Source organism: Sciurus vulgaris (genome assembly GCF_902686455.1).
Source record: "Sciurus vulgaris genome assembly, chromosome: 4".
NCBI lineage: Eukaryota > Metazoa > Chordata > Mammalia > Rodentia > Sciuridae > Sciurus > Sciurus vulgaris.
This window is the reverse complement of record NC_136464.1, coordinates 147,695,814-147,720,087: the sequence shown is the minus strand read 5'-3', so window position 1 is coordinate 147,720,087 and position 24,274 is coordinate 147,695,814. Positions and strand designations below refer to the sequence as shown.

The window sequence follows — 24,274 nt, the reverse complement described above, 5'->3', positions numbered from 1 at the left end:
AAGGAAGTCTCCAGACATGACCGTACAGCGACTCAGAGTCTAAGGCAGCAGGATCACAAGTTCAAGGCCATCCTGGGCAACTCAGTGAGTCCTTCTCTCAAAATAAATAAAAAGGATGGGGGCGGTGTAACCCAGTGGTAAAGCACCACTGAGTTCAATCCCCAGTACCCCAAGATAATAACAACACCACAAAAACAAAACGTGTGAAGGGTTTAGAAAGGGAAAATTTGAGTGTATGCAGACCCTTTTTGCTACCATAATAGGTTTAAAGAATTCGATAGAGGTCTGAACTAGAACAAGTAATAACAGGAATAATTAAGGGAGGGAGATTTTTGAGTGTTAGGAGATAAAGTAAGTAGAAGTTGGGGAACTTGTTGATCCTCTGTAGCACTATTTCCAAGAAGGAGAAGACAATATGGATTTAGGATTTATCCGTATATAAAGAATTAACGAAAATACTGGCATTGGTTGAGATTATGTGAGGAAGGGCTAAAAATGGAATGTAAAGGACTTCATTAAAGTAGTGTGATAGCAATGTAAATTATGAAACAAAAAGTAAGGCAGAGATTTATCAGGTTCTAGATCATACAGGATGTTGGATACCACATTAAGAATCGTGTATCTTCTTTGTATAACTGATAGGGAACTAAAGAAAAAATGGTCAGATCCTATTTTGGATTGATAGCTCATACTACTTGACAGAAGTGTAGATCTTAGAGGAAATTGGAGTTGGGAAGGCACATCAGTTATGGTGGTTTTGTGATGGAAATGAGAAAAATCAGGGCCAGTACTACAGGTCAAAGCATTAGAATTAAGAAGGCCAGGGAGACTCGAGAAATACTTAGGTGATAAATTTGCTGAATTTGATATGGATGGTAAGATGAGTCAGGGATAATAGCTAGCTTTTCCGAACTTGAATTTCTGGTTAGAATGCAGCAGAGTATACAAACAGCAGCAGGGAAAGGTATAAAGCATGAGAAGTAAATTAAGAATTTATTAAATTATGACTACTGAGAATGCTAAGGAAAGGCTGGTTTGGAGTGTGGAGACAATTCATAGGTTTTGAACTTTAATATGCCTATGTACCATTTAGAAAGCAAAACTAAGTAATGACCCTGAGTTTGTTTCTATCGTTGGGTTGCTTAGGTTAATTTGCAATCCTGGTAATTCTGGAGCATCTGGTTTTCTTCCCCTTTTTGAAGTCATTCATCCATGGCTTGAAAGAACTGGACAGTTTTCAGTGTCACATCTAAATTAATTCGAATTATTTTACTGCTGGTACCAATTAAATTAGTCAGTTATAGTGGATTGGTTATGTGCTGAGAATAGATTATTGGTGATAAGTATATTGGAGATTCTTAAGACCGTCTTCAGTTTTGATGACTCAAAAAAAGGGCTTATAGCACTTAGGAAAGGTATTATACTTGTGCTTATAATTTTTTATAGCAAAAAGATTAAAATCAGCAAAACCAAAAGTAGATAGAATGGGGTTGAGGAAAATGCCAGGTGCAAGCTTCCAGTCCAGTTGTCCTCTCCCAGTGGAATCATAGGCAGCACTTAATTCTCCCAGCAATGTTGTGTGACATCACGTATGAATTATTGCTGTCCAAGGGAGCTCCTATACCTTGGTGTCCAGAGTTTTTGTTGGGGGTCAGCCACATGGCATGTACTACCTGTGTGACTGACCTTATTTAGCCCTTCCCTGAGGTCAGACTGATATAGCATGGCCCAAGGCCTGCAGGAATCAAAAGAGGTGTTTTCCATAAATTAAATTGTTAGCATAAACTATCTGGCACAACCCAGTGTCAGGTCTACAAAAGAGGTTGTTATCAGACTCAGACTACCTCATAGGAGCTGATCCCAGACCAGTCCTTTCTTTGGAATGTGCAGAAATTGAGCACCCAAAGTTTACTGAGTTATTCTTAGGCTGAATATAAGGGCTAAATGTAATTATATAATTAATTGCAATTTGATTCAGCTCTAGTTGTCTCTGAAGCCTGTATGAAGTTAACATTCCATAGACATCTGATCTTCTAGGAAATGCTGTACATAGTAATAGTTTTCAGTAATGGTCCTTAACAGGACATTATTTGTTAGCATATTTACTGTACTGAAGGTAGCAAAAATCCATGAAGCTCTCTTAGCTGAGCATATCCTTGTAAGACTTTTGATTGCTAGAGTTTTTTCTGTGGTTCATATTATACGAGTTTGCAAGAAGACTGTTAATTCAAAAAATTGACCCTGCAGGGATTTTAATCTTGGTATGCGAGTGTGTCTACCCTATTTGAGTTATCTGTACATTGGCTTTCTTGCAGTCTTCAAGCATCTGAAATTATTGGTGAGGTAAAGTTGTAAAGGTTTTCAGCAGCAAAAAAATGGACACAAATGGTAAAAAATAAAGTAGCCAAGGATTTCCAAAGACTTTGTTGGTGTATGATTAATTAACTAACTAGAAGGAAACAAGTACATTCGTTGATTATTAGTGATCATAAAAGCCAAGTAGTTTGGCATAGAATCCAAGAAAAGGAAAACCAAGAAAAATGAAGAGGAGAAGGATGAAGTATGAAACAGCAGAGGTAGCTCAGATGGGAAAAGACAGCAACAAACAAAATTAACAACATCAAAAATGTTGAGTAGCTTTTAGTGTAGTAATAGAGAGAAGGAAAACAAACTGAAGGAAACAGAAGAAATTAGAAACATCCAATAATCTTAGGCCGTGAATTAAAAAATTTTTAAGGTTCTTTAAGTAACAAAGGTCCTGTAAGTTTCTTTAAATAACGAAGACCCAGTATATTAAAAAAAAAAAACTAAAGGGAGACTACACAAGTATGCATTTTCAGAGGTTTAAGACCTAGTACTAGCTTACCTTGGGCTCATGCTTTAGCCTTTGAGGTAATGTCATGGAGACCCCACTGAAAACCATTCATTAATCTCAGTCTGGAATCCTCATTATCTAAGCCTCTGTGTATTACTTAGGGGACAAATGATTTTCTGCTCCTAGTAGGAGTCATGTAATGAAACAAAGTTCCACCTTTCATTTTGGAGTCTCTTAAACATCACAGAGCAGAGCAGACTATCATTCTACAGGATTCTGTTTTGTAGACATAGTTTATTCACAATTTTAGTATTCTTGTGCATTTTTATATTATTAGGGGTATAGTGTCATGATAAATTCCTAGAAGCAAGATTGTTGGGTCAAGGAGTGAATGCATTTGAAATTTTTGTTAACTTACTGCCAGATTACCTGATTTTTAGGGATTATACCATTTTGCCTCCCCACTAGTGGCACATAAAAGTGACTTTCTCCATAGCTTTGCTATAGATGTGTTGTCACATTTGAAATTTTTGTTTATCTGATAGGTAAGAAACTATCTCAGTTTTAATTTGCTTTTCACTTGTTATGGGCGATGTTAAACATTTTGTTTTTTAGGATATTTTTATTTGTATTTATGCAAACAGATTATTCATATTTATTGTCTGCTTTTCTGTAAGTTTAGTCTTATTTTTTCTTAGCCTTTTTTTTTTTTGAGAAAAAAAATTTATAGCTATACATAGTAGTTGAGTTCATCCCAACAAACTCATTCATGTGGGCTGGGGATATAGCTTGGTTGGTAGAGTGTTTACTTTGCCAGCACAAGGTCCTGAGTTCAATCCCCAGCACCACCAAAAAAAAAAAAAAAAAAAAAAAAGACATGCATGGAAATTGATTTCAGATCAAGATCCTCCCCTCTTTCCTTATTAAGTTTTTAAGAGTTTTTTTTTATATTAAAGATATTCTGGTTTTTCATGGTACATATTTTGAATATATTTCTATCTTGTGTTTTGTCTCTGACTACGATATATTTTTTCATGCAAACTTTTTCTTTGCTTTTTATTTAATCAAATTTGTCAGTTTTTTTTTGGTTGTGTCTAGAATTTGAGTTAGAGGTACTTTATTATGTAAAGAAATATCCATAAATTTATGTTTATGAGTCTTTTCTCAAAAATGGTGAGGGTTTTTCAGTGTTTATGAGATAATGCTATGATTTTTCTCCTTATGAGATTTTATTGTACAGTATTCCTAAAACTGAATCTTTCTTGCATTCCTCAAATAATGTTACTTGTTCATGCTGTATTATTCTCTCAGTATGCTGTGTTTTGCATCAGTATTTTTGCATTAGTATTTAATAAGTAATGATATGCAGTTTAGTTTGGTGCTATTTATTAGGCATGAAAATTTGCATTATTTAAATAGTAAAGTGTTAGTTGGTTAATTGCATTAATATAATTAATTGATAATACAATTGGTCTTTTATTCATAGTAAGTTATATAATAAGTGAATAAATATAATACTCATAATTTTTTAAGGTATTAATATTCTACTTCTTTTCTGTGCTCTGGAAAAATTTGTATCTTTAAATCTATCCTTTTGGGTCTTGGTTCCTTTTTTGTGGGATTGAAATATTTCTCTGTTTTTACTTTGGAAGTTGGCCTGTTCAAGCTTTCTATCTTTATCAAGGTCTGTTTTTGTAAATTATTGTCCCAGGAAATTCACTTCATCTAGGTTTTACAACTTTACTGACTTGTAACCAAGCAGAGTACTTTATAGGTTTTTTGTTGTTGTTGTTTTAAAGTTTATTGTTTCAAGAATGACTTTCCTCATCGCTTCTTAATTTGTATTTTTGTACTGCTGCCCTCTTTTTTTCTAATTAAGTTAGCTGGGATGTTTTCTTTTTTAATATTTTCAGAGAACTGGGGTTTTAACTTATTAGATCTATAATTTTTTTGTTCTTTACCTCATCACTTTTGTATTTTTTTATTGACACATCATCATCATCGAAAACATAGATCACATTATGGTTTACCCTTTGTACAGATATTCTGTGTGTTTGGACCGATTTGTATGATTTATTTTATCTTCCTGTGGGTTTTGTTGTTGTTTGTTTGTATTGGGGATTGAACCTAGGGCTTTGCTCATGGTTGGCAATTGCTCTCTGTTACTGAACTTCATCCCCAGCCCTTTCTTTAATTTTTGTTTTGTGACAGGGTCTCACTAAGTTGCCCTGCTGTCCTGGAACTTAAGATCCTCCTGTCTCAGCCTCCAAAGTGTCTGGAATTGTGGACATACACCACTATACCCAGAAAATTTATATAAGTTTTTAAGACTGTGAATTTTGTTTTGGTCATCACTTAAAATAAATCCTATAGATTCTGATATGTGGTGTTTCCATTATAATTTTTTAGAAATTTTGTAAGTTTTGTGTATATTTCCTTTTATCCAAGAACTGTTTAATATAAGGTTGTTAAATTTCCATGTAGAAAATAATTTTTTTTATTTTATAATGTCCAATTTATTACCTTTTGATATTTTTGTACTATTTCTTTTTTTAAATATTTTTTAGTTGTAGATGCACACAATACCTTTATATTTTATTTATTTATTTTTATGTGGTACTGAGGATCGAACCCAGTGCCTCACACCTGCTAGGCAAGTGCCCTACCACTGTGCTACAGCCCAGCCCTATACTATTTCTGACTTGTGTAATTTGCTAATGTTTTCTTTCGACCTAATTTTTGTGTTCCATATATAAGTTGTATTATCCATGATCAGGATATAAAAATTCATTATATATTTATAAGATTTATATCTTACTGGGCATGGTGCACATTTCTCTCAGAGACTTGGGAGGCTAAGACAGGAGGTCAAACTTTCAAGGCCAGCCTCAGCAACTTAGCGAGACCCTGTGATAAAATAAAAAGGACTGAGGATATAGGTAAACCCCCCTCAGTTCAGTCCCCAGTACAAAAAAAAAAAGCAGATCTGTTTCTTCATTTTTTCATTGTTGTTGTTGACTTGACCTCCCTCATACTGACAATGATGTTTTTATATATTTTATCTTGTATTTTTATTACCTCCTTTATAATGGTGGTTACAGAATTATTTGGTGAATAGATTTTTATAACTTTTACATCTTTGTTGTAAATTACGGAATTTAACTTTATATTCTTTTTCCTTTATTAACATTTACTTGGTGTACCTTTGCTGTTCCCTTTATTTTTAGCCTTCTGAATTACTTTGTTTTAGGTATGTCTCTTGTATACAGTGTAGAGACAGGTTTCATTTTGAAAACCAGTTGAAAACCTGTTTACATCTATTGACTGATATATATGATTCAATTCTATTTATGTTTTCAGTTTATTTCAACTTTGTTTCTATTTTCCCAGAACATATAACATTTTAAAGATTATTCTTTGACTCTTACCCTCACATTTGTATTACTCCTTGATCTACAATAAAATATATTAAATGCTTACATTCATCCTTTTATTGACATTTTCCCATTTTGTGTAATAATTTGTGCCTTTTATTCTTTGCTTTTAGTGTGTTTTCTTTTGGTATTTGGGAAGGTTTATATTTTTGTTCTAGTGGTTTTATTTTTTTATCATCTGTTTTGACAGTTTTAAATGATGTTTTTTTACTCCTTTCTATTACCTGTGCAATAATCAATAAGCTTTTTCCATCTTCTCTCACCTTATCCTTCCATTTTTGAATGTGTAGTCTTAATGTCTTTTGCCAAATTTGGTACATTTTCCCCCATTTTTTCATCACATTTTTTTTTGAGCTCCTCTTCTTCAAGAACTCTGACGACACAGATGTTAGTTCTGTCATTATTGTGCTATAAGTCCCATGGGCTCTGCTCATTTCTTTATTATTATTATTTTTTGTTATTGTTCTGTCATTCAAATTGGATGATTTCTCTTGACCTTGTGAGTTCACTTTTTTTTTTCCTTTGTCATGTCTTTTTCTTTCCTGAGACTTTTTTGTTTTAAACATGTTCATAATTACTCACTGAAGCATTTTACAATCCTTATCAATCCATCTCCAGTGTTGGCATCCATTGACTGTCTTTTCTCTTTGGCATTGAGATTTTTCTGGTTCTTGGCATGACAAGGTATTTTCAGTTGTTACCTGTGCATTTTGGGTATCAATCAGACACTGGTTTCTATAGATCACCCCCCTCCCTATCCCAGGTACTGGGAATTGAACCTAGGGATGCTTTGAGTTATAACCCCAGCCTTTTTTATGTTTTATTTTGAGAGGGTCTAGCTAAGTTACCCAGGCAGGCCTTGAACTTGGGATCCTCCTGTTTCAGCCTGCTGAGTTGCTAGGCAGTTTCTGTAAATCTTTTTACTGCTACATTGGTTGGTAACCAGACTTTGTTCACACACACAGCATCTGCAAACACCTACAGCAAGGTGACCTCACTGCTACTGTGGTGAGAGATGGGGTCAGTCCTCAGGCATAGCCTCTGTCTGTCCATTTTTGAAGTTGCAGTATTTCTATTTTCTGAGAACATAGAACATTTACAAATTATTCTTTCATTCTTATCCTCACATTTGTGTTAGTTCTTGCTCTACTAATGACATATATTAAATGCTTCTTATTAGTTTTTTTTTCCCAATCATTTGTTAGGTGAATGGAGCACATGTTATACAAAAGGGTTTGACATATTCTTCTGTAAATGTTCAGAGTAAAAATTTTAGGCTTTGCAGGCCGTATGGTCACTGTCCCATTGAAGTAGACTCTCCTCTGAGATCTCACACAGGCTTGCAATAGGCAGTTCAGACAAAAGCTAGAATTTAATTTTTTCTCTTCTTGCAGGTAATTTGGAGTTATTAGTGTTTTTGGACTCCTAGTAATGCTGAGAGTGTGGGCCAAATATAGTTTTATTTGCTCTTATTCACATCTATGCTTTTCTGAAGGATATGTGAATTCAGGTAGCTGCTATTATTTTAGGGCAACAGGATATCTTTTGTTTGGATATCCTAATCAGAAATATCTCTGGATTTCACATGGAATAAGATCTTATAATTCCTCTGTGAGTATTCCAAGAAGAACCACATACAAACTCTTTGACCTTGTATTGCTGTTTTTATTTTCTTTTATTTTCATATTAGGGGAGCTGAAGAAATAGCTCCTTTTGGAGAGCGCTGGCCTAGCATGCGCAAGCACCGCAGTTCAAATACCCGGCCGCTCAAATGAGGAAAAAAACTATAAAACTATTTTCTTATTAGGATGGATGAGATCATAATTTATACCCCATGCTTTTTCAGTTGGGGACATGTTTCAAGGACTTTGCAAGCAACTTTTTCCCAAATGAAACTAAAGTGCCAAGTCTTTTCTTTTGTCTGTTTATCTCAATAGTATGAAAAGTTATATTGCTGAGCATGTTTGAAAACCAGGAGAGTGGATAGTCCTTGGTGTCTTCTAGACTTGAAACAGTATGATTTACTGGCCTCATACTACTGTATCTGAGATGTTTTCATGTAATTATTAGGTACTTAATTTGTGGGGAGGTCAGGGAAAATTATTTTCTGCCTGTTGTTAAATTTATCTGATAGATAGATAGATTCAGAAACTGGGATAGAAGTTGTTCCAGACTTCTCTATGTCCCATATTTGTGAAGAGTGATCTGAGATAGGCATTGAGAGAAAGGTAAGGTACCTGCCACTTAACAAATTAGTCACTAAGCAGCTATCTTTGCCACCAAGCTAAAACATAAAAATTTGGTTACTTTTTCTGTAATCACTCTGATACGTTATGTATTTTAGCATTCAAACAAATATTCCAATGGTTATTCTTTTCACTTCCTGTAGATTCTTGTAGACACTGTTTGGGCTCTGTCATACTTGACAGATGGAGGTAATGAACAGATACAGATGGTTATTGATTCAGGGGTTGTGCCATTTCTTGTGCCCCTTCTGAGCCACCAGGAAGTGAAAGTTCAAGTAAGTATATTAAACTTTTTTCTTACATAGAATTGTTTGCTCTAACCATTTAACTTATACAACCAGCCTTCAATTATGTCTGTTAGTGCTTATCCTCACGATTGCTCCCGTAGTCTTCTAAGCCTAATTTTTTGATTTCCAACTGTTTATCACACCCAGATTCTTTGCAGAGTTTCAGAACCATAGAGCCAATTGTTCTTGACCCCTTAAGAACTCCTTCAGATATTACAACCAAACAAAAATGAAATGGATCATCTCCCATGAACTTTCTCATCGTGCAGTATCCCCTTCATTGTACAGCATGGTCTAATTTAGATTCTGTAATTCCTCCTCTCATTTCCCACTTTGTTACCAGATCCTTTTTAATTCTTACAGTTTTCTCATCTCTCTCTCCTTATCTATGTGGAGCTACTGATTTAGTTTAAGACTCTTTTCTTTCTCTCATATAATTATAATAGCCTTCTAAATACACAGCCTCCCTCTCTCCAGTTCTAATTAGATGTAAAGTTGCTTTTTTTCCCCCAAGAGATTATTGTTTAAATTTCAGAATTACTCAGCCTACTTATTGCTTTGTATAAAGATGAAATAAATGTTAATCATTTGTTCCTTACATATTCACATTTTCTTAGGGTTATGAAAAATATAGAATCAATTTCATGATAAAGAAATGAACTTATGGAAAACATTTTATCCCCTATCTAGACTGCAGCCCTCAGAGCAGTTGGCAACATAGTGACAGGCACTGATGAGCAGACCCAGGTTGTTCTCAATTGTGATGTCCTATCACACTTCCCAAATCTCTTATCACATCCAAAAGAGAAGATAAATAAGGTAAGGCATGTGGTGTCCTCACAATTGTTTTTTCTTTCTCTTTGTATCTCTCATTTTTTAACCACTCCCTAGTTTCTATTGCTAGATATTTGGTAGTTTTCTTCAAAACCACTACAGTTGAGAATTGTTTAATCTTACTTTATAATGGTTTTGTTTCAACTTTTAATTGCTTCCTATGAGTACTGTCCTGATCATCACAGAAGAAAAATATTTTTAGACTACTGGTGTTTTTAAAGATTGAACAGTAGCAACAGTTATTAAATTGTAGCCACTAGGTACAAGTATAGGCAAAAATCACCTACTCAAATGACTATTACCTTTTTTAAACAAACAGATCAAAATTTAATCATCAACAAAATTAGAATGAATCCTGAGATGGAGTGCTTAAACTCAAAGATCATTTTTTTTAAAACTCACTCTCTTTAAAAAGATTTTAAGCTTGATATGTTTATTTTATCAATTGGGCAATATGTAATACAGTATGTCAGTCTTTTTATGTCTGGCTTATTTCACATAGCACGATTTCAAGGTTCATCCGGTTAGTAGCATATATCAGAGCTTCATTCCTTCTTATTTTTTTTTTTTTCTATTTTATTGTAAACAAATGGGATACATGTCGTTTCTCTGTACATGGCATAAAAGCATACCATTTGTGTAATCATAAATTTACATAGAGTAATGTTGTTTGATTCATTCTGTTTCATTCCTTCTTGTGACTGAATAAATATTCTATTATATGTTTGTACCACATTTTGTTTATACATTCACCTGTTGATTGATACTGGATTGTTTTCACCTTTTGACTATTATGAATTTTAATGCAGTGAATATGGGCATATAAAATACCTGTTCATGTTCTTATCTTCTGTCCTTTTGGGTATGTAATCAGGAGTTTCTGGGTCATGGTAATCTTTTGTTAGTTTTTTGAGAAACCACTGAACTGTGCTCCACAGTGGCCGCACCATTTTATATTCCCAGCAGCAATATATGAGGGCCCAATTTCTCCATCTTGCCAGCATTTATTTTTCATTAAAAAATGATTATAGCCATCCTAGTACGTATGAAGTGGTGTCTCATTGTGATTTTAAATTGAATTTTGTTCATTGCAGTTTTGTTCTGCCTAAAATGCTGCTTTCCCCAAACTGCACAGATTTAATCATTTTTTCTTCTATATCATAACTATATTTACGTATAGATGCTTGACTGTAACTTTACTTGGATTTGATAGAAGAGTACGTTGTCAAAAAATCATATTTTATTGCTCTAGTAAAGAGAAAGAAGCCAAAGGCTCAGACTCTGGACCAGTTATTTTTACTGAGGAAACTTAAACAACAAAAGTGTATTTTTATAACTGAGATATTCCATAATTGAAAATGACCAAGAAGTGAAAAGGCCAGTCAGATGTGATACTGGTTCTGGCCTGTGATGGGATGTGCTCTTAAGTGAAGGTATCATGGGGAAAAGGAAAAAGTTCACACAGATACGTACTCAGATTCAACAAGCAGTTGCTTCAAAAGTTTTTTACTTTGAGAATTTATGTTTTTTGAATCAAAAGATCCTGAAGTTAGAATTTTCCAACCTGATTTTTCCCCTTAGCATTTTAATTAAAAAATTTCAAACCTACAAAAAAAGATTGCAAGAATAGTATAGAGAACACCCATGTACTCTAAACACAGATTCACCAGTTGTTAACATCTTACCACAGTTATATGGCAGAATAAATTTATAATCAACTCTTTCAGTTATGGAGAAGAGAGGACTGGGGATGTGGCTCAGTGGTAGAATACTTGCCTACCATGTGTGAGTCCCTGGGTTGAATCACCAGCATTGAAAATAAAAAAGAAAAGAAAATGGAGGGGAAAAGAAAAGAAAAACCGATAGTAGAAGAGAAAGAAGATATACCTTTTTTAAATTTAAAAAAAAATTTTTTTAGTTGTCAATGGATATTTATTTATTTGTTTATATGCGGTGCTGAGAATCGAGAGCCCATGCTAGGCAAGTACTCTACCACTGAGCCACAACTCCAGCCCCGAAGATAAACCTTTATCACTAATATTATAGTAAGCTTATTTGTGGCTTGTAAATCTTTTAATGTTATAGAACCATCCTAGACTAGTTTGATGCTTGATTTCTCTAAAATACTTGAGCATGTATATCTTTGAATACATGTTTTTGAAATAAAACAATTCACTTTTTTTTTTTGAGGTAGGGTCTCTCTAAGTTGTTTAGGGCCTCACTAAGTTGCTGAGGCTGACTTTGAACTTGTGATCCTCCTGTCTCAGCCTCCAGAGCCACTAGAATTTTATAGGTGTGCCCCAGTGTGCCAAATAATTCACTTTTGTTAGAAGTAGTTTTAATAAAGTATTCAGAAATTAAGTCTTGTAGTTTTTTCTGTCTTTTGCAGGGGAAAGGGGGAGGTACCAGGGATTATCCCCAGCCCCTATTTTGTGGTTTTTTTTTTTTTTTTTTTTTTTTTTTTAATTTAGATACAGGGTCTTATCATATATATAAAATATATTAAAATAAAAATACGAAAAGCCTTAAAGATACAGTTTCGCAAATAAAAATGCCCCATATTTTTTTCAATTATAGGAAGCAGTGTGGTTCCTTTCTAACATAACAGCAGGCAATCAGCAACAAGTTCAAGCTGTAATAGATGCTGGATTAATTCCTATGATTATTCATCAGCTTGCTAAGGTCAGTCATTGTGGGTTCATCATCTCTCTTAACCTGTTATTACCAAGACTTTCTGGATAAAGAATTAATGTGGTGATTTCTTTTTTAATCTTTAGGGGGACTTTGGAACACAAAAAGAAGCTGCTTGGGCAATTAGCAACTTAACAATAAGTGGCAGAAAAGATCAGGTGAGTCTGAAATTTTTTTAACTGTCATAATTGTTAATATTGGAAAGTATACTACTTAATTTTAGAAATTGCTAGTTGTTTTTAATCTTTGTACTTTATTTTCTTTTGTGGTCTAGGTTGAGTACCTTGTACAACAGAATGTAATACCACCATTCTGTAATTTATTGTCAGTAAAAGATTCTCAAGTGGTTCAGGTGGTTCTAGATGGTTTAAAAAACATTCTGATAATGGCTGGTGATGAAGCAAGCACAATAGCTGAAATAATTGAAGAATGTGGAGGTAAGAGTGAATAGAAGAAAAGTAGTTGAGCACTGGAACTCTAAAATGTTAGTTCTTTTAAAAAAGTCAGTTGATTAGGAAAATAATTACTAGGATATGTTGTTAAATGATTGAAGTATATTATTGTTCTTTTTTTCACTATTAACATTCCAGGAGTATTTTCCAGAAAACCTCGGTTCGTATTTTATAAAAAACAGCTGTAAAAGATTCCCTTTCTAGAGATTGACATTGGAAATATTGATATTATTTTAATGAGTTCATTTTCCATTGCTACAATAAAATACCAGAAGTTTGGATACTTACAAAGAAAAAAGCTAGTTAGCTCACAGTTTTGGAAGCTGAAAATCCAAAATAGGGAGACCTCATTTATTTGACCTCTGATCAAGCCCTCCTGGCAAGTGGCATCATGCTGAAACACAGATGAGAAAGATCATATGGTGAGCCAGGATGCCAGAGAACGATTTAGGGGTCAGGACCATTGTTTTATAACAACTCACTCTTGTGGGAACTAACCACTGTTCCTATTACATATATTATCATGCAATTCTGTAGACCTCACTTCTGGAAATACTATTTCATGTTATTAGAAAAGGTTAATGATTTCTTAATCATTTATACATTTATATATTCTGTTTGAATCCTACCAGTTATAATGGTTCTTATGATTGCTACAACTGCATGACCACATTATTACTACAAAAGTTACTTTCAGATTTTAATGAGAAAGAAATGTGATTTGAAATACTGCATCATTTTTTTCTAGTAATAACATATGAAGCAAATATTTTAAATATGCTTTCGAATATGTACTAAAGTGTCCAAACCTTAGTTTACCACAATATCATGTTTTTATTTTTTTATATTTCATTGACTACATTATATGAATATTCTACCCAGTTTATTTTTTTAAGAGAAAATAAATGCAGTGGCATGGTAGATTACTGAAACTGGGAGGTTTTCTTAATATCAAGGAGAAATTATTCCAGAGATGTTAATGAGTCTTTTTCTAGATTGTAGAAGTTGGTATGATAGAAACAAAAGTAAAATCCAAATCTTATTATTAATTTATTGCTCATTATATTATAATGAATGCTAGTAATAATTAGATATTATAATTAGCATTATGATCAGGTTCATAACCCAGAAAGTTTGAGCAACTCACAGAATTGTTAAGTGTTCAGTTTTATATCAGTATCTTCACTTCCACCTGTGGGAGTTATAAAGAGGACATAGTGCTTATTACTTAGTATTTCATAATTTTATGAATTTTACTACATATCATTGTAGTGCTTCACTACATTATCTTTGACACCTGTTTTCCATTTTTCTGGCATGTATATTATTAGCTCTTTTCAAATGAAACTATTTCAGCATAGCATAGTCAAAAAGACATTTCAAAGAAAACTATTAATGTTTTTTAATTAATGAATTTGTGCATTCAGTGCACAAAGTAAATATATTAAACATAACTGAAGACATTTTGTGAATTCCATTTTGAACAGTTATTTCCACAGGTTCATTATGGCTATAGGAGATATAAGAACCCTGTTCACAGATTTAGTACTGTCACTAACTTGCCATATAACCTAAAATTAAATCCCTTTACATCCCTGTGCCACACATCTGTCAAAAGTAGCGTTTAGGCAATTTTTAGACTGCCTGCCCGAGGAAACAGGGTGCCTCAGAGTCTTCAGAGGTGGAAGAAATCAATGGAATGCTGCTCAGGTTTTTATCTGTTTTTTAGACTGTCATCTTTGGGTGAAAGAAGGGGTGTTTTGAGATCCTTAGGATTTATGTACACAGTTTTAATTATCTCCTTAATTATTTTGATATTTTTTATCAGGGTTGGAGAAAATTGAAGTTTTGCAGCAACATGAAAATGAAGACATATATAAATTAGCATTTGAAATCATAGATCAATATTTTTCTGGTGATGACGTAAGTATTAAAATACAATGTGTCTGCATATAGATTACAACGTATACATAATATGACTTAACTTTGTACTATATTTGTTAGAAGCTCCATCAATCACTTGTCTTAAATACTTTACTCCAGAATTTAATTATAAGGTAATAATGTAGCCAGATGCAGTGACACATGCCTGTAATCCCAGTGACTCCAGTGGTTGAGACAGGAGGATCACAAGTTCAAGGCCAACCTTAGCAACTTAGGGAGATCCTATCTAGAACTAAAAAATAACCTGGGCGTCTAACTCAGTGTTAAAAGCTCTCCTGAAATTGATTCTCAGTACTGAAAAACAAAAAGCAAAACAAAATACAAAGTAATATTATAAAAGCAGCTCTTGTTGCATTTGAAGACTATTAACTGATAAGAAGCATAATTATAGAAATATGTTCAGAAAGATAGAAATTTAAGAAAGTGTTAGTTTTTAAATGTTTTTTCAATTAAAAATTGTTAAATTTCTCAATAAAATTATTACTGATTTGCCCAAATATTTGAGGTTATTAAATTATACAGAATTTTCTCCTAAGAGGTAAAGAATTAATTCAAATTGTACCATAATGTATAGTATCACCATATAATAAGGTTCCCCCCCCTTGGTTTTTATAGATTGATGAAGATCCTAGCCTCATTCCTGAAGCAACACAAGGAGGTACTTACAATTTCGACCCAACAGCCAACCTTCAAACAAAAGAATTTAATTTTTAAGGTCAATTGAGTGCAGCATTTTTCTCATGTTCAATATGAAGCACCACCAGATGGCTACCAAATGATAAGAACAACAGCAACAAAAGGCTCCAAAACACATGCCTCTTCGTTTTGATGCTTCTAAAGCAAGCCATGTCTCAGTCACTTTGCAGTTGCCAAAAGTCACTCTCACATGGACTGTAAATGCATATGCATGATTTCCTAAACTGTTTTAGAATTCTTAACAATCTCAACTACCCTATATTCCCTGGTCCCTGGTGCCATGCTGACAACTGCAGTCTCCAGTTTAAAATATTCCATAGTGGTGGCAAGTCAGCTGCCCGTTGGTATTCCTTTGGAAAATGGTGCACTGTGGATCAAGACACTTTGGTATGATGCATATTCACATTGGAAGACTGAAGAGGTGCAGTATGATCTGAGCCTCCGTCATTGTCCTCCACAAACATATTTTCATATTCTTTATGTGGAAGAATAGATTTTAAAGTACAAGCCAAATGATTTTCATTGGTGGAACTGACACAAAAAAAAGTAACTTAAAAACAAGAAACTTGGTTATTGATTAAACAGATAAGTTTTAAAAAACTGTACTTCATCTACCAGTAATTGATGTGTTTATTATCTGCCTCAGAAGCCAGGGTTGGAGGAAGAACTTTAGATATGGATGGTAATGCTTTCACCATTATACCTAATTTTTGAGAACAGCAAGCCCTATTTGACCACTCACTTCAGCCTGTGTGTTCCTGCTGTTTTGAAGTAATCAAATGCTGTGCATGGTATTTTACCTGAGCTGCAACCTGTTACAGACTTGAACTTCTGTTTAAGTTGAAAGCAAGAGTCCCTCTCTACAAAGGAAAACAAAACAAAACCGCAAAGGTCTAAAATATTCATTGGTGATGTTTTTTTAAAAAAAAATCTTGCTTTCAGCTTTCAGGAGTTAATATTTTTGTTCTAATCTGATAATTGGATATGGTTGATTTTTATTGGGTTTAAACTGTGGAGCTTTCATGTTTACTGTAATTTAGTCTTAAAACATTTTTTACTTAGTAACCAGTGCTTTTGATAATGTGGTTGGCAACAAACCAGCAACTATTTAGAAGTGTTATAAGACTTCATTCTGAGTATTGGGAAAGTTCATTCAGATCTTACTCTAAAAGCATCTGTGCATATTAAAGGATTCAAACAGGGATCTGTATAGAGGAATAATCTGCAGTTATTTAACATAAACCTGATTTGCAGTGATCTTTAAGTAGTTCTGCAAAATCTGGTATTACTATGTAAAGTTATTGCTTTTGGTAAATTGTCTGACCCAGTTATTAATGAACGAATATGGATTTGAAAATTTTTAAACTAAATAATTTGTGCTGTCACAGAAATGGTTTTGTTGCTCTTGTTTACTGGATATAATTTCCCAATGCATTGATGTGAAGGGATAGAATATCTAAACTCATTTAGTTATGGGGGGTGTATTTACTGTGATGAAGATGAGACAGATGCCATCAGAGCTTTGTGAATCAACTGGGGTGTTTTCACTGATAAACAATACATAGCAGGTGTGCATTCATTACAAATATATGTATCTGCCAAGGTGGAGCCACTTTAAAGAGTGAGTTTTGTCTTGTATCTAAAGTGGATACAAGCGTATGTTTAAACTGCAAGATTTTTACTTGCTAGAGAATCTGTTTTAATATAGTGGTTTGGCCTCTGATTATTTATAGGTTTTATAAATTTTAGAATCAATTTCTCTTTAAGGTGGCTCAGATTTTTCAACTCTTGTGCACATAAAATTGAGTTGAAGTTCATTGTGCCTTTTTTTCTTTATCCAAATTTTGAGTTAAAGCTTCATATGGTAACTGCATCCTGTTCAGACACTATCGTCTAAATTTTTCAAACTGTGTGGTGTTCACTAAAAATAGGAATAACAAAATCAAATCAAATTAAGGTCACAAACTTTGGTGAAACCCATGAAGTACAAATTGTCTGGATATTGTGAATTTTTTGTCCCCCTTTCAACTTAGTTTCTTCCAGACTCTCATACTTAACTGACAGTTACCTTTCAAATTTTGCACACACTGAGAATAAAATTGGGCCTTTACTATGATGATTCCTATTTCCCCTTGTGTTTTAAGTGCAAACTAACATTTAAGTGAACATTAGCATCAAGTAGTGCAGACAAATGTATGCATTTGCTTGATTCAGTTTATTGTGACCTTACCAGTTTTGAATTGGAATTGCACCATTTCATAGATAAAGGAAACTAAGTATATTGCTGCACTTTTAAGTTTTCAAAACAGTGTTTAAAAATTGCATTGTTTTTATTTTTTTTTTAACTCAGTTAAAATAGACTAAAACGTTCTTTCAAAAGAGGCATCTAAACGTGTTCTTAATTTTGTATATGGGCTTAGGTTTTGTAACCAATAAAAAAAGCTGCTATCAAATATGATAAAACATTGAAAGACTTATTTCTGAAAGTAACTTAATTGCTTAGCTTGTTTTCTTGTATGGTTAAATTTAAATTTGGAATGATTTTTCAACTATCAAACACAATGGAGGCAAATCATGAATTAATCTTTTAGTGTATTTTTATATGTACTTCCCACCACAACAAACAAGGATGACCAACAATTATGCTAGAGTATTTTGGGACAAATAATATATACCAACATCTATATTAATGCCAAACAAAGTACCACAAATCAGGTGACTTTAGACAATAGAAATTATTGTCATACGGTTCTGGAGTCTTGAAGTCCAAAATCAAGGTGGTGACTAGTCCAGGCTCTCTCTGCATCTGGAAGGATCCTGCTTGCCTCTCCTAGCTTATGGTGGTGGCTGGCAGCCCTTGGCAGCTCTCAGCTTACAGCTGCATCACTGCATTCTCTGCCTATTGTTACATGACCCTCTTCTGATGGATCTCAGATTTAAACAGCATAACTTAGAAAAAGACCATTTATTTGAGAAGGTGGTGTGATTTTTTACTTTCATGAAACAAACTCTAAGGCCTGCCTAACCCTTGAAAACATGTAACAGAAAATAGTAATTGAAGTAAACCTGAAAGTTTTAACCCCCTGTCAGTAGATAGAGGTTGTGGCACTAAATGAAACCCAAATCTTTGATCAATTAAAGAAAAAAAGAGCAGCCAAACTTTTGAGTATAGAAATATTTTTACTTTTGTATTATGCCACTTCAAATTATTTTTGAAAGAAGTCAGTGTATAAGTAAATAAATGTAATAGTACTCATAATCTTGCCAGCATTTCCTTCAGAAGGGTTATCCTTTTCAGGGAATTCAATATGTAGTTAGGTAAACAAGAATGACTGACATTTATGAATGTCAGTTGCTTTAAGTAATGGTTAGTATTTTTATCCCTCATTAAACTCTGGGGAATTTGAATTAAATCTATTTGGGAATGTAATTTCTGTACATTAAGCTGTGAGTTTTAAAGCATATATCCCAAAGGGTGCTCTCTCTGTCCATCACTGATGTCTAGGGCTTAGAAGGAACTCTTCATATAAATGGTGTACTCGATTAGGTAGCTGAAACATAGTCACAGGATGATTCTCAAATTACTAGAGAGATCTAAAGAGAAAGTGCATGCACTCACCATACATGATATCAAGAGAAATGGACTGGGGATGTAGCTCAGTGGCAGATCACAAGCCTAGCATGCACAAGAGGCCTCAGGTTTGATCCCCAGTGCTGCCAAAAATAGAGAAAACATTTGGGGGAAATGATGTGGTGATGCAACGTCTACCCACACTTTATTTGCCCAAGAAATCCCTCAACTAACTTTGGCCCATGTTGGGGTTTCTCAATCCTGCACTATTAACATCTTAGTCTGGATAATTATTTCTTGTGTGGGTTTTGTCCTGTGCACTGTAGGATGTTTTGCAGCATTCCCAGGCTTTCCTCACTAGATGTTAATACTTCATCCTCCTCCCCCCAAGGTGAAGACAATCAAAAAGGCCTCTCTAGACATTGTCAGGTTTCCCCTGGGGGCCAGAACCTCCCTGTCTTAAATGCAGAAGCCTAAATCATGACTTTGCTATGTGAATAGTCCCAGGGTTTCTTCAGATGCATAAGATTAAAAAGAGATAAAAATGTACCTTTTCTTTATTTTGAATTTTAGGAAAAATCAGAGGAAGACTATTAAGGTTTGAATATGAAATGTCCCTCAAAGACTCATGTGTTAAAGGCCTGGGCCCCAATGCAGCCATGTTCAGAGGTGGGGCTTTTGGGAAGTGTTTGAATCATAAGGGCTTTGACCTTACCAGTGGATTAATCCATTGATAGCTGAATGGACTGTTGGGAGGTGGTAGAAACTATAAGTAAATAGGGCATGGTTAAAAGAAGTAGGTCACTAGGGACATATGCTTGGGAACTCTGTCTTGTCCCAACCCTACATCCTGTGTCTCCCCCCACTTTTGGCTACTGTGAGCTGAGAAGCTTTCCTCCACCATATCTGTTTTGCCTCTCCTCGGACCTAGAGAAATGGAGTCAACCAACTATGGACTGAAACTATGATCCATAATGTTGTTTTCCTTAGGTATTTTTCACAGTAACAATAAGTTGACTAACACACAAACCTCACTTCATTTCCCAGATCATCCTCCTGTGGGAACTGTAGGAGTTGCTGTACCCATCTGTATTGCACAGGCTTGAAATGGGAATAGAGAGTCCCAGGTCACCCTTTTAAATTTATCCTGTAGCTAAAAAGCAGGGTTGTCTGAAACGGGTAACAGATGTGTTGATTGCTAAATCCCAAAACTGCCTCGTAGCGGTGTTTTCCAAACATTTTTAGGTGAAGATCTTTAAATTCTATGATAAAAAGCTAGGATTGGACTAGAAAATCAGCAGAGTTTGAAAATCACTTGATGCATTGTGAGGTATTGGGCCCCTCAGAAAACTTACAAATTCATTAAATGATTAAAAGCCAGGGGACGAAGCTGGGCATGATGGCATGGCATACACCTTTAATTCCAGCTGTTCTGGAGGCTAAGTGAGGAGTATTTCAAGTTCAAGGCCAACCTGAATATCTTGACCAGAACTTCCAAGAAAAAAATTTTTTTTTTTTTTTAAACTGAGGGGTTGGCTTGGTGTCATAGCCCCCTGAGTTATATAGCTCCGTGGTAGAGCACTTGTCTAGCAGGTGCCCTGGGTTTGATCCCCACTGCTGCCCTTCCCCCGCCAAAAAAAAGTACAGGGAACTGACTGAGCCATGCAATAAAGAAAGTGTTCCCTTCAGGGAATTTCTACAATGTCCCCTTCCCTATCCTAACAAACTGCCCATCCACCTTCTTGAGTATCTTCCGTTCTCAAATCATGGTGCCTACTACAGGGCATTGTGCCAGGTAGTGTGTGAAGCTATGTAATAAACGAGGAACATCTTCATGGGACAGCAACTGTACTAAGAGGTAAGTAAGCACAATTCTGTGTTACACAGTAAGGTACACATCATATATAATCTTTTAAAGGCAAAATCAAGTTTTTTTTGTTTTTTTTTTTTTTTTGCGGTGCTGGGGATCGAACCCAGAGTCTTGTGCTTGCAAGGCAAGCACTCTACCAACTGAGCTATCTCACCAGCCCAAGTGTCTTTTTTTTAAACTTTTTATTTTTGGTTCTGGAGTTGAACCCGGGGGCGCCCTACCACTGAGGCAGGTGTTTAATGGTTAAGAGTGAAAAGTTTGAGAAACAGATGAGATACACTATGGGAGCTTGTTCTACTTTGTGGCTAGCTTTAGTTGGCATAAAATTCTCTCTTAAACCTGAATAGAAGTCCCCTCTCTCAAATGTGTCATTATAAATTAACTTTTGATTTGAACTAGATTTTGGTTATTTCCTGAGAGCAGAAGAGACTGATCCATTCTCATCAGCTCCCTTGCTCAGCCGCAGCACCCCATGCTTTTCCTCCCTTCATGTTATAAAGTCATTGCTGGACGGCTTATGTCAGCTTATGTACTTAATGAACTCCGATGATAGAGTGTGATGTGACTCGTTTCTGGAGTACAGTGGAATGGGAGCATTCCATTATCTGGAAACAATGGTGAAGCAAGTGTTTCAGTTATTTTACCAGCTTCATAATTAGATTTGTGATCAAGTAACATCCTCAGTTCTCTTTGACCCAGTACTTAGGCACCCACCCTTTTCAAACTTAAATGTAAGAATTAATTTCATATTTCTTAATTCAGTTCATTTTCCTCATAAGATCATATTCTGTTATCTATATGTATCCTCTTAGTGTCTTCAGTCTTATGAATAAGATTTCTGACTAAGCCTTTAGAAATATTTATTGAGCACCCTATCCCATGCCAGGTCCCATGCTATATAGCACAGGATACTTTAAAATATCACAGGAAAAGCAAAAGATTATGACAAATGTTAGGAAAAAGAGGTATACAGGAATTAAAAAATAATAGAATTGACTTAGTTAAGATGATAATCGGGCTGATGGCCATCTCTTATGAAGCGCTGGCCACTTAGGCACACCTTATAAATACCAAGCAAAGAAGGTTGCGTCATTAGGTAAAGAGAAGTTAATTTTTCCCCAAATTACACAGCAGATTGTGATGAAAATGCAGGAGTTCATTGTGCAGGTTGGAAAGTTTTCTGACAATGGGAAGAGTGTGTCCGAAAGCCACGTGGGAAGCACTACAGGAAGCTGAAGGGAACGAAAGCAAGTATTGCTAAATCAAAGACTAAAATGGAGAGAAGGATTAACCAGGGCTCCAAAAATAGCTAGGGGCCAGACCCCACAGCCTGGCACGTCGTATGAAGGATTTTAGCATTTTAAGAACTGGGAAATTACTGAGCAAGAGGAATGACAAATTATGTTTAATAACGATCACTAACTGTTAAGGTAAGGACAGGATTTTAGTGACAAAGGTTCCTGGTCATGGTGTGAAACACCAAGACCAAGGTGGTGGACTGTTTGGTCCATGAAGTGCATAGATCAAGAGATGCCTGCTAGGGGCTGGGGATATAGCTCAGTCGAGAGAGTGCTTGCCTTGCAAGCACTAGGCCCTGGGTTCAATCCCCAGCACAGTGGGGGGGGGGGGGGGGGAGAGAGATGCCTGCTAAAACAGATGAGTTGATGATGCCTTAGAAGTGGAGCTGGGGAAAGGAAAGGGTCATGGATGATTTCTAAGTTCCTAGACTACAGCAACTGAGTGAATGGAAGCAACATGAGATAGGAAACAGAATCAGACATGGAGGTGGAAGGTGAGTGCAGCTGGGTTGGGCTGAGTTGAGATAGCCAAGACTTGCCTAGCAGGGGAGTTGGGAATATTGGTCTGGAGATCAGAGGAGAACCGGGGCTAGAGATTTGAATCCTCTGCCTATTTGAATGGCTATTAAAGTATCGGGTGAGGATGAGACTGCCCGCAGGTTCAGTGTCTGAAGTGTGGAAAGGGCTTAGGACAGTGTCGTGGAGTTCCAGCATTTAGTGAGCACATACATCAGTGGAGGGTGAGCTTGCAAAGAGAAAAAAAGGGCTTGGATGTGTGAAGAACATCCTTTGTGTTTTCTCAAAAAAACAAGGGGAAAAGAAATTTCAGTGCCCAGTGGTGCTGCTAAACAATGAACAAGGTAAGGACAAACTATCCTTTGGGTTTAGTGATGTGGAAGTCACTGTCACCGTAGAGCTCCATCAGTGTGATTCAGAAGTTACATACTGAAGTAGGGCTGAGGAACAGAGTCAGGGTATGAAGATAGTGAATCTAATTAGTTTTCTCATCAGCTTTCTATTTTGCTCAGAAGGGGAGAAGATAATTGCTAAAGGAGGATGTCAAAATTGGTGGGAAAATGCCATTGGAAAATACATTGAAAAAAAGAGTAACCATCAATTTTCTAAGTTGTAGGAAAGAATTCAGAGCATTAGATGGCAGTTTGACCATCTCCTTCAGTCAGCAGTTATTTAATTGAGCAATTAGTATATGTTAAACTCTAGTAGGTGTCATGGATACAGTAAACAAGCCAGTCACAATCCCATGGCTCTATGGAGATTATTGTTATAGTGGCATGAGACTAGCAATAAATGTGTAAACAAAAGGTAATTTTATCTGATACCTACTACATTAAAAAATGGTATAGGAAGTGACTAGGGGAAAAAGATTTTGAACCACTGGCAGTCATTTTTTTAAATCATAAAATACAGATAACAAAATTTACAATCTTAACCATTCAGTTCAATAGTGTTGTGCAATCAGTCTCCACAATCAACATAGGATGATACTTGGCAGAGAGTGGGGGAAGAGGAAAGAGAAGTTTTCAATGGGTTTAAAGTTTCAATGAATCTGACTACTTTAGATAACTCATGAAAGTGGAATCATACAGTGCGTCTTGTGACTGGCGTATTTCACCGACCTCACAGGGTGAAGTGAAATAAGGTAGGTAAAAGCATCTAGTGCCATCCTGATGTGACTTATTGCTTCTCTTACCCATACTTTTGCTACTTTTTTGGGGGGTTTTTGAGAAATGGAAATAATAGCCACATGAGCTTTAAAAAGCCTGCTGGTCAATGCAAACATCTTTGCTTAGCATCTCTTAGGGAAGACTTGCAAGGCCAATTAGACAATTTCGTCCCAAAATTTGTCTGGTCTCCTGTCAAAATTTTCATCAGACCTTAACTTTGTGGTTAAAGTTTTGACCCTTAAAAGAAAAAAAAAAATCAAGACGCATCAGCCTGGCGTGGTGGCACACGCCTATCATCCCAGCGACTCCAGAGACTAGCCTCAGCAATTTAGTGAGACCCTGTCTTAAAATAAGTACATAAAAAGAACCTGGGTTGTAGCTCCGTGGTGAAGCGCCCCCTAGGTTCAAACCCCAGTAACCCCCCCCCCCAAAAAAAAAAAAAAATCAAACC

At 35.4% G+C, this 24,274-nt stretch overlaps 1 protein-coding gene across 1 annotated transcript in view; it reads left to right on the top strand.

Annotated features, from left to right (window-relative positions):
- KPNA3 (karyopherin subunit alpha 3) overlaps positions 1–17,852 on the top strand; it is an 88,348-nt gene extending 70,496 nt beyond the window's left edge. The window contains exons 11-17 of the mRNA XM_079137671.1: positions 8,639–8,770; positions 9,473–9,601; positions 12,194–12,298; positions 12,394–12,465; positions 12,582–12,744; positions 14,588–14,682; positions 15,319–17,852. Coding sequence (XP_078993797.1) covers positions 8,639–8,770; positions 9,473–9,601; positions 12,194–12,298; positions 12,394–12,465; positions 12,582–12,744; positions 14,588–14,682; positions 15,319–15,417 — 795 coding nt within the window. The 3' untranslated portion in view covers positions 15,418–17,852. The remainder of the gene's footprint in view (positions 1–8,638; positions 8,771–9,472; positions 9,602–12,193; positions 12,299–12,393; positions 12,466–12,581; positions 12,745–14,587; positions 14,683–15,318) is intronic.
- The last annotated feature ends 6,422 nt before the right edge of the window (positions 17,853–24,274 follow it).